Source organism: Anas acuta, chromosome 17 (assembly GCF_963932015.1).
Source record: "Anas acuta chromosome 17, bAnaAcu1.1, whole genome shotgun sequence".
In the NCBI taxonomy this organism is placed as follows: Eukaryota; Metazoa; Chordata; class Aves; order Anseriformes; family Anatidae; genus Anas; species Anas acuta.
Genome location: NC_088995.1, coordinates 225,769 through 237,106, shown reverse-complemented (window position 1 = coordinate 237,106; position 11,338 = coordinate 225,769). Strand labels below are relative to the sequence as shown.

The window sequence follows — 11,338 nt, the reverse complement described above, 5'->3', positions numbered from 1 at the left end:
GAGAGAAGGAAGACAGAGAAGAAACTCAGCGCTTACTGTAGCACTTATTTAAGTACAGATGGAAGCAGGAAATGTTTACAGCCAGAAAATTGGTAACGAGTAAGTTAACAGTATTGTTCTAGCAGAGTTACAGGTATAGAAATGATTTTCAGAGAGACACACATAAATACAGTATGCAATTAAGATTTCTTTTGATTACTAAAATGTGAAGAGTTTATTTTAAGTTGAGGAAAAGTCCTTCATGAAATAATGAAGATTAAACAGAATGCTCATTCAGCAGGCCCTTCAAGCTCTCTTAGTCTCATTGTATGTGTTCTATCCAATCATCTTGGAAAAATCTTCAAGGGTGAAAAATACATATATATATATTTAAATCATCTGTCCTCTTTTCTACTTCGTGCTTTTTGTGTTGTTGAACTTAATCTGCCAGGAAATGACCTTAAAAAATTAGAAGAGGTTTTACCCTGCTGCACAACTTAAAATGTTAAATTTTCCCTCTATGTTGGGGAGGGGAGAGGGGGAAACAAAAATAAAAAACCCACTCAAGTGCCAGAAACTTTTATTATTACCCTTCAAAAAACAAACCTTTGGAATAAACATCATTACTACTTAAGATAATACAAGAAAAATTCACATAGGTGCTGGCCTGCCTTTACTTCTTTGATATAGAATGCCTGTGTCTTTCTGCGGTTACAGCAATATAACTGGAGGAGGAATCTCCTTAAATCTTTCAGAGAAGTTATTTAAATGAAAAACAGCAACTAAATACCTCAAGTTAATAAATTGACTAGAATTCTTCAAATACCAGTTTCACAGAAGTTCATGTTTGGGATTTAATGCCTCAGAAGACTAGGTATGCTTTATTCAGTAAAGCATTAACATATGCTCGATAATTGAATTTGAAGTGAGGTTATTAGAAATAACAGCTACTGATTTGTATTGCCTGTCTGACAAAGTCTGCTGGAGGCAGGAGGAGTGGAATTTACCAACCTCCACCAGCATTTCTTACAACATCAAGTTGTAACTAAACATCGAGTCTTCATATATAATGTTGTAATAGCACTTCATCAGTATCTGTCTTAACAGCATTTCAGGAAGATTAACTCACCTTTTAATTAAGCCTCCTCTAAATATACGGGAGGAAGTAATAAACTACTTGTTCATCGCTAATTTAGAGGACAGCATTCATAGTTCTCATTGAAGTAGTTTTATAACAGCTGTGGAATAACACAGATTTAAAATTCATCATGGAGTTGTCTTCTTTCATAAAGTTCTGTTTCCTTTTCTTTGTTTTTTCCTCCGAAATTAAGCTTGTGAAATTCCTTTTTGATTTCCAGAAAAGACTTGTTTTTTGTCTCAGGAATTACGAGGAAGATGAAAGCAGCAACTAAGGAGCACTCCAGTAAGAACACCAGAAAGCAATACTGCTTCAGTCCTTTCTGAAAATAGATTGTATTTATTTGATTGCAACATATTTTAAGTATGACCAGGGGTTGGAAAACAAAATGCTTTGTTTCCATTATTCCCTTACACTGCCACCCAGAGACTTAAACTGTTTAAACACGCATGTGTTAATGCATGCACAGAATTAGTGTGAAATAACATTATTTTTAAAATCAAACCATACACGATATGAATCGTGTATAATGTAATGGCAAGTCAGCATTCCCTAAAATAAAAATTTCAATAATTTAGATATTTTAAGTTGGTAACATTTAGCTAATATTTTAGGTTCATAACATTTTTTATGAATGAAAATTTGTAGTGCCATATACGAAAAATAAATACCTCTTGTTCAGAAGCAGAGTTCTACCAAGAAGAAAAGATAAAGATAGATACTCTGCTGCATGCTCTTCATGCATGTTTTGCTCTTAAGTGCTAAACCAAAATGTTAGTCTAGAAATAAAAGTCTATATGTTTTTTCCTAACAATTTTTCTGATCACAGAATTCTCTGTATGTAAGTTTAGTGAGCTCTCAAAGAAGATACAAACCATTAGCCCCAAGTACTGTTTCTACTCCAACGTAAAACCACAGGGAACTATCAAAAAATGTTTTATTTGAATCTCAGTATCTGCTTAATTTTTTCTAGTTTTGATACCTTCTGTTTTTTGTGTGTTGTTTTTTTTTTTTTTAAATCCAAACCTCTCATGAATTCTTTTTATTTTAACTTAACACTTTTAGATATTAACAAATAAAACAATACCCTTAAGAGGGACTGAATCTAGTTAGGCTCAGATGAGGGTTTCTATTTATCTTATGTTTATATGTCTTATGTAAGTTTTCTTATGTTGTATAAGAAAAAGCAGTTTGATGGAACCTGAGAGAGGAGATAGTGGGAGGTTAGACAATTAGGAAAATGTGTTATGCAAACTTACCACTATAAAGGGAAAGAGCATTCCAATTGTGAAGAAACTAATCCAACTAATAGTCCCTCCTATCATGTAAGCAGCAGGACGTGAAGACTGTATAAATAATTCAGCTGTCAGGGTATTTGTTATGCCACCTGGGGGTAATGAGTTTCGGAAACAGAATGGGTTATTGTAAATGTCTGCAGAGTACTTCTGATGCCAGAAAAATTGAGTTGCTTTTCCATATGCCAATAGTTGATCCCAATCTATTATTAAAAATGAATAAAATTAAGTATTCTTAACAGCACCTCTCTGAATCTACTGCCCACATAGTAAGCATTCTTCTAAGAATTAGTCCTTTTTCAGCACAACTGCCAAGGAGCAAGAATTCCTTTAAAAAGCATAACAGTTTTTTTTCCCTTGCTTCTCGTATGACTTGACTGAATTAATGGCCAGAACTAGGACTCCTGTCTCATGCGTAGCTGGCCCTGACAAGAATGCACCGTAAGCCTGTTTCAGGCTACATAGACTGAAACTATATCATTTTGATAAGACTGCCTCACTTGGATTCCTTAACCAGAGAGCATCAGCAGCCATACAGTAAATAGCTACTGCTTGGCTTACACAGCAGAGCTGCAGACATTTCTCTCTCCACCCTCCAAGACACAGTTCAGCACTTCAAGACATTCTTTACTGTGTGATACCTGGTCCCAACCCAAAGCTCAGTATGAAGGCAAATATAGATGTCATGCTCACATAAGGCACCCATGAGTACAGTTCCTGGAACAGAAAAAAAAAGTTTTAGTTTAAGTTTTGATAATCCAGTTTAAAAAATGAGTTTTAACAGTTACACATCTCTTAGCTATTTTATTTCAACTAAGACCAAGTCATTCATGGATGCTTAAGGCACTTAACACTACTGCTTCAGAGAAAGTCAGTATTGTTCATTTCAGTTTTTACTAAGTTGTGTCTAGTACTTCTGTCGAGATTTATAATGAGTCCTCTAAGACTAAAAATGTACACAAATATAAAAAGTCACAATTATATATTGTTACTAGTTCAACATTTTGTCAGTGTTTATTCTGGTATTTTATAATGATTAGATAACTCATAGGATCATTACTAAGCACTTTCATAGCAAAAACAGATTTTTCTCATCACATTATGTATACATCAGTTCAACAATGCAGTAAAGAAATGTTAGGATCACTAAATACATGTATATGAAACTAGGTGTGTTAGATAGTCCAAACCTAAGCTTGAAATGTCATTATTCAAAAGCAAACCCAGAAATTTACAAAAGTTACAATAAAATGATTAAATCTAGGCCTCTGAAGTGGACTCTGATGCTCTGATGCTTAATATCATCACTATCTAGTATTTCATCCTAAAAGATAGAATACACACTGTTTTGTCAATGCTTTTTTTTTTTTTTTTTTTTCCTCCTCAGCATTAAACTCAATTTCGGTTTTAAAACAAGTACAGGATCAAATCTTATCTGAGAGTTTTCTCTTACTTTATGGAAATATAGTGGGAGAATCAATCAAATCTTTCAACTGTCATTTTTTTAAACTGATGCTTAAATCTATGCAGCTCTCATGTACCAGCTTCTTTTGAGCATCACAGATTTTCACTCACTTATAGTTATATCATGTAATATAAATGAGTCCTTCTTTACACCTGGTAAGTCAGAGAGAATGTTAAAACAATGCTCCAAAAGATCATAAGGAGGTATCCGCCAATGATAAGATATCTTCTTCCCACGTAGTCGATCAGTAAACCCTATGGGTAAGACATAATATTTTATTACTATACCAACCTCATATTTACCAAAGTTGTTCTTCAAGCATTGTTATTCATTATGCTAAAAGGTAGAAGAAATTGGTACATACACAGGTGAGGGCTGTGAGACATTCACAAGCTCCAGTGCCAAGTGTCACATATGGGATTTTTTCTGCTGAGATCCCAGCTTGTTCAAAAATGTAAGTTGCATAGAAATAAATCTACAAAAGGAGGAAGAAAGTAAAAAGGAATAAAAGAATGGATCATTCCCAATAGATAAATTGTCAGTTGGAGACAAAGTCAAGTTCATACTAACATACTCCTGAATATATTTTATATTGTGACTTTTTAATATGATCTAAACAGCAAGAAGAACCTGATAAATTAGCATCTAGGTAAATATATTGCTATCATAAAAGTAAATATAATTATTCAACTTACTAAATATAATGTTTCATCATTCTTAAGCTACATGTCATGGGATAAGCTGATCCACCTTTATTTACTTTTTCAGAAGAATAAAGATGTAAACACAAAAATTAGGTCATTCTTCAAAGCAATTTACATACCAAAAACATGGAAATAATAATTAAAAATAAATAAATAAACGTGCTTCAATTTAATAAACATGAATAAGACAGGTTTTCTCTCTCATTTATGCCATTTCTCTGAGATTCTCTATACGGGCCCCTCATTTTATAAAAAGGCTGAAAAATAAATGGAAGTTAAATAATTGCTTAAGTTGTTTTTAAGTATGAAATCTTACAGCATTTATCCCACTGAGCTGCTGGCCCATAGTCATGACAATCACAGTAATGAGCTGCCATCTCACACCACGATCAGTGAATAGTTGCCAGGGCTTCCTGGGTTTTTCCCCATCCAAGGCAAAACATTCCTGCTGTATGTCTTCCATCTCCCTTTGATACTGCAAAGAGCCATGAAATCGCTTCAAAGCTAAAACCAAAAAACAAACAAACAAAAAAACATAGGCCAAAAGGTACTAGGCAATGTAACTGTGCTGCATTGATAAGAAGAAAAGGAAAATCTGAAACCAGATATACTCATTGTACACTTTTGAAGATGCAGAGAAAGTATATACACTGTAAATTACCTTTGGCACAGCTCAGCTCATCACCTCTGTCAATAAGAAGGTATCTGGGACTTTCAGGAAACCACGGCAGGAATAAAAGTTGGGCAAATGCTGGAAAAGAGCTGCTGGATAGTAAAAGAGGCCAATACATTTCTCCACCTAGTAATTCCCTGGAAGAGGTGTGGAAAAAGAAGGAAAAAAAGGTAATTAGCTATTGGTGACTGTTCAGAAGACTACTGAAAGCAAGATGTTTGTTCCCTGTAACTAGTTACCTATGTCTTGTGAACCTCAACAGGAGGAGGCTCAGAAAGTACTTTCCACCCACTCTGAAATCAGGTTTCACTTGGGAATAAATAAGCAACACTGCTTTACTGCTGCTTATTGCTGTGTTGGTTCCAAGCACTAGTTTCAGATTTGTTGTAGCAGCGTTTTCTAGGGTTACAGGAACGTAAGAACTTAAGGACTTCACTTTAAGGTCAGAACCAACACTCCCAAATGCTTTTGAAAATCATACAATAATTTGCCATAGAAGGGAACACAGAAGGTCATCTGATCCCACTTCCTATTCAAAGTTGATTGAATTAGAAAGTGTATTTACATAGAAAGGAGTCATTAAAATTGATAAAGTTAGAATCTGCAGGATGATGTGTTGTGGGCAATATGAACTTGTTAAAATAGAAAGTGTATTGCATTTTAAATATTGACCTTAGGTTATGCAGTCTAAAGTTTATATTCTACTTTATACAAACCTAAAGTATCCAGCAAAATCAGTTAATTTAGAAGGTGGCAATAAAGACAAAAGGGAAAAGTTAAAGGGCTTTGGTAGACTGAAAGAGAGAAGAGAAAAAATAAGAATGTAGAAACTATAAGAATGTAGCTGTTACTCAGGGTACTAGCTCTTAGGGCAGGGGAAAGCTTCTAGCAGACTTCATGAAAGAGGCTTTTCATCTTGAGGTTATGTAGTCTATTCCTGGAATTTTTCAAGAACCAACCGGATAAAGTCCCTAGCAACCTCATCTGATCTCACAAGGGACAAAAACAGCAGTTGTGCTACAATATAAAAATTAAGAGGCCCTCAACTTGTTCTCAAGAACTTGTTCTCAAGTCCTGTTGTATGAATTATTTTATACTTCTTTGTCACCAGCAAGAAACTGCAAAAATATGAACTTGGCCTAAATGTGCTTCTTTAACTGGTGCTGTTCTGTTTTGACTCACCTACACAGAGAATAATTCCCTGAGGAGAGTTATCTTCCTACAGGTAGACGTTCTGTATGAAGTCATTCACTAATGCTACAATGAGTGTTTTGCGGGGAGCTGCACGGAATTACTATTATTTAAATGTGAGTAATGCACAGGAGGGGAAAAAAAAATTCTAACCTCAAACCAATTATTTGTCCTGTCAGAATCCCCCCAGTCAGAAAGATGGAACTACCCATGGCCATGCCACCTCTAAGATGTTTTGGGGCAACCTCCCCAATATACAGAGGTTGCACACAGATCCCAATACCTGCAAGTAAATGGAGAAAAATTTTCCTATTAATAGATTGTACCTTTCTTGTTTTTTCCACAAAGCATATGCTATGCAGTGCATACCCTGGATTTGTGTGCTCAAGAACATTTTGTTCCTTTACAATAGTCTGTTTATTGAATAATACTGAGAAGTCATTAATGAAACAGTTTCTTATTCTAGCTTATTACAACCACACCAAAGATATGGTTCTCCATGCCTTTACAAACAGGTCATATCATGGTAGGTCAGTATTACAGCACTAGAGTCTTTTTAGTCTCTAGATTTTGCTTTGAAAAGAGTAACTGAACCAAAACATGCAGAGAATTGGACTTATTTTTAATTTCTCTATGAACTGAACTGCCTTCAGATTCCATATTAAACAGAAAATTTTGATCATCATATCTACAAAGCAGTGTACAAAGATGTATTATAATACTTAAAGAATCACCAGTAACAATAAGTTATTATTCACTGTAGCTTATTGAAAGTAGGAATAGGAAATCATTTACCTGAATTTATACCAATCAAAAATCTTCCAACAATCAGTAACTCAAACAAACCAGTAGGAAAACTGATCCCCATTAAAATGGCAGCCAGTACTGCAATAATATTATTCATCAAAAGAGCTCCTTTCCTGAAGAGGAAAAAGACAATACAGAAATCAGCAATAACGGGTTTTAAAAATATTTTACTTTTTGGTGATAGGGAAAAAAATGAGCTTTGTAATGATGAAACATGCTATTCACTGGAAATATGATACAACTATTTACTCAAAAATAAAGTCTAAACATAAGGATAATTTATATCCTTATAAAGTTTATAAACATAATTTTCCTTATGAGGAAAAGCGGAGACCTGTGCCTGTTCAGCCTTGAGAAGACTTAGAGGGGACTTATTGATGTTTACAAGTATCTTAAGTGTGGGCAACAGTGGGATTTGGACAACCTGTTTTCAGAGGGGACAGGACAAGGGGCAATGGCTACAAAATGGAGCACAGGAAGTTCCGCACCAATATGCAACTTCTTCACGGTGAGGGTAACGGAGCACTGGGACAGGCTGCCCAGGGAGACTGTGGAGTCTCCTTCTCTGCAGATGTTCCAGGCCCATCTGGACGCCTACCTGGGCAACCTGCTCTAGGGAACCTGCTTTGGTAGGGGGGTTGGACCCAATGATCTCTGGAGGTCCCTTCCAACCCCTGCAATTCTGTGATTCTGTGATAACACAAGACAGAAACGCCTGACAAGGTAGGAGTGTGGTTTTGTCCATTCATGCTGAATCTATACGGAGTTTTTATGAAATGTTACAGAGTTCACAGCATGTCCTTACTATCAAATGTGTGCATGTGGAACCTGTGTTTTCATACAGTATTTCCATACTCTTTCTGAGATTTCAATAAATGTAATGGAAAGACTGGACTGGAAAGCTTTAATTCTGGCTCATCTTTTAAGTCACGTTGGAACAAAATGGAAAACTGTGCTAGAAAGCTCTTTGAAGTGAAAAACATTTATAGTCACCTAATGTACATTGTTTCCCACTCCCACTTTCCACTGATTTCCTTTACATCCCAATGAAAAGGTAGGAAAAGAAAACATGCTCTGTGTCTGCCTGCCTATGTAACTCACCTGCCTAGCCGAATTGCCATGCTGCCTCCAATAAGGGCTCCACAAAGACCTCCAAGTGAAAATATAGAAGCAATGACAGACCAAAGAAAAGTCAACAAATCTGGACTTAATTCCATGTGATAACGGCTAATCCAAGTTTCATTTAAGAACCTGTGAATATGCTGCAGCAGAAAGAAATGATGATACAAGCATAGCATTCTATGTACGCCCTTCTGCAACTCTGATTTTCTTCTTCCTTTCTTACAGTATTCACATGTCAAAATTTTGAAATGGTCATTGTACATGTTTGGTATCCTAAAATTTGCCTTTAGAAACTCTTGAACTGACACATATCTGTACTCAGAGGCTCCTGTTCTTAGTCAGCAAACAAAGACTTCACAGATGAACAAACTTCCTGGACTCTCCCTCTATTTCTGGCATACTACATATTTCACAACCAGTGGGTGAAAATACCTTTGATGGGTACTCAGGCCCTACAGATGCAACATTTTTGCCTCTCTAAGGTGGCCTTTCTCAGTAAGCTACCTTGTGATGGACTGCTTTAAGTATCCTTAGTATTCTGGCCTACATTAGTCACAGGTGTAACTGGAAAATGTTACTTATTTATCTTATTTATTCTGTTAATCCTTCTAAAGCAGATTTTAATAGAGCTATTTATATGGGATTTCTGGCACTTTTGTCTGACACAGAATACTTCTGATAGGAGGTATTCACAAATTCATACGAAACCCTTCTGGAAATCAGTGGGATCTTTCATACTGCTTTGGAACCCAGTGCCACCACAGTCAAAGTGCATTTGTCCTCTTGGTCCAGTTAGACAGGATACCTCCATTACTGCAAAACAGACAATATTTTACCTGGGTGGGTGCATTGATAATGGAAACATTATATCCATATTGAAAGGTCCCTCCAATTCCCACAGCGCAAACAGCCAGAAATAAGGTCCAGCTAGGAAACTAGAGAACAAGAGAGAATGTCAAGTATGAAAAGAGATAGACCCTTGAGCTCACATGCATATAATACCCAGGACAAAAATTGGTGAGGTAACCACATATTTCTTCAGGCTGTGAAAGTGTTTGGTTAGAAAATGACATAAGCTCTCAAATATCTGTAATAGGAAAAACATTTCACACTGACTTTGGCCATGATCACTAGCATTCTTCAGAGACACAACAAGTTTTCAGATTAGCTGTAGGACACACAACCGCTTCAGAACAGTAGCAGTTACTAACTGCGTGAATGCTTTTTGCACACGCCATGCTGCTCATGGTCTCTGGTTTTTACAAAAGAATTTTAGGACTGTGTGTTTGGTGTAAAAGACACAATAACTCCATATGAGAATTAACAAACTCACAATTTCTGTCTTGAAAAAAAAAAAACAAGAAATAAAATCATCCTGATTGAGAGCTACAAAAGCACAGTAGCACTGACAGTTTTAACAGCAACACAGGAATTTAATTCCTAACTCTGCCATTGACTCATTAGACCTGAACAAGCCACTCCACTTCCCTGCACCGCAGGTTCCTGATCTGCTAAACAGCTGGTTATAACTTTTTGTGAAGAAATTCAAGCTCTACTCAGATGAATAATTAAAAATTATTTATATTTTACAATTACAATAAAGTATTCCTACTATATCATTGTATTGTAAGCATTAAAACAGTGAGAAGAGAGCACTGGGGGAGGGGGAGGAGAGAGAGACACACAAGCCCAGAATCAGTAACACACATCATATGTTTTTGTAACGCCTCCACTTTATTCATGTCCAAAACAGTCTGTTCATCAACCATCACAGATTGTGTCACACTGGAGTTTAAGCCCAGACTTCTTAGAGCATGGACAACAGCGTTATCAGTTCCGCTTCATTTTAGAAATAGGCCACAAACAAAAAATGGTTTAACATTCAATATAAGAACATAAGAATCGGAAAATGTGCTTTTACAGCTTCCATTTTATGACACAGTTTGCAGTCTAAGGACAATACAAAACTTCACAGCCTAATCATGACCTAAAAATAAATGTGAAAATAAGAAAACGTTGCAATCATGAATCAATGTTAAAGCTAAAAACTTTCTGCAGGATCCATCTTCAGAGGCCACGAACGTTCTGCTTACCTTGCTGCGCATGCTAGACCCTCTCAGTAGGGGCTGGTACTCCATTCTTATCATGGGCTGAATTAGATTTCCTTTGCAAAATTTTAATAAACTACACTACGGGAACAAAAGGTGCCAAAGAGATGAAGCTGTTATTGTATGAAAACAAAGAATTTTGGGTCCACCTCTAGCCAATGGGATTCTTCTCAACAGTCCGCGACTTTCTTTAGATGGAAACGTCCAGCGCTCGCTAAGTCTTACGAAGCCACGACAGCAGTTAAGTAGCTCACAACAGCAAGTTTCCCGGTAACACATTTCATACCACTTTCAATTTCTTCATTTACATCGGAGCAGAAAGCATGCCCTTCAGCCGCCAGTTAGCTACAGACTTCAGCTACTAAGGAAAATGACAGGCAGTTACCTTGTGCTTCCGCGTCATACCGCCTGCTGCTCGCAGCTACAGCCCCAGCTTCTTCCCCAAACCACACACCACGGAGCCGGCGAAAAGCCGCCGGCCGAGCTCCTCACCTGATCAGGATTTGGCTGCTCCAGGGGAGGCCCTCCCCGACCCGGCGGTTCTGGCTGCAGTCCGCGAACAACAGCGGCTCTGTCTCGAGGTGCCCTCGAGAGGCCGGGGCTTTACCGCTGCCGGGCAAGGAGGGCGCCTCCCGCACGCCCCCATCCCAGCAGCAGCGGGACTCGGGCGGCCGCCGCCCAGGACTACAGCTCCCATAGTGCCGCGCGGCCGCCGCCCAGGACTACAGCTCCCATAGTGCCGCGCTCGCCTTCTCCGAGCGGGGCGAAAGGCCTGGAAAGGACTCGGCCTCTGGCGGTGCCGTCCGACTCCGAGAGCGGCGCGGCCCGGCGGTGAGCACGGCGCGGGCGGGCGAGC

General features: G+C 37.7%; 1 protein-coding gene across 10 annotated transcripts; it reads right to left on the bottom strand.

Moving 5' to 3' along the window:
- Positions 1-185: 185 nt before the first annotated feature.
- On the bottom strand, positions 186-11,126 carry LOC137841349 (solute carrier family 2, facilitated glucose transporter member 11-like). Of its 10 annotated transcripts, none has more exons than XM_068654157.1 (13): positions 10,975-11,116; positions 10,468-10,843; positions 9,211-9,309; positions 8,354-8,514; positions 7,241-7,365; positions 6,599-6,728; positions 5,243-5,391; positions 4,898-5,085; positions 4,242-4,352; positions 4,030-4,131; positions 3,054-3,129; positions 2,377-2,504; positions 186-438 (listed from the first exon to the last, which is right to left on the bottom strand). In XM_068654157.1, the coding sequence occupies exons 2-13, from the start codon at positions 10,519-10,521 to the stop codon at positions 391-393; spliced, it is 1,371 nt and encodes a 456-aa protein (XP_068510258.1). In that variant the 5' UTR covers positions 10,522-10,843; positions 10,975-11,116; the 3' UTR covers positions 186-390. The 10 variants fall into 10 exon arrangements, with proteins under 10 accessions (XP_068510258.1, XP_068510255.1, XP_068510254.1 ...); XM_068654154.1 differs by lacking the exon at positions 186-438 and adding an exon at positions 543-1,439 and having other exon boundaries at positions 10,468-10,840; positions 10,975-11,126; XM_068654153.1 differs by lacking the exon at positions 186-438 and adding an exon at positions 543-1,439.
- Between the last annotated feature and the right edge of the window lie 212 nt (positions 11,127-11,338).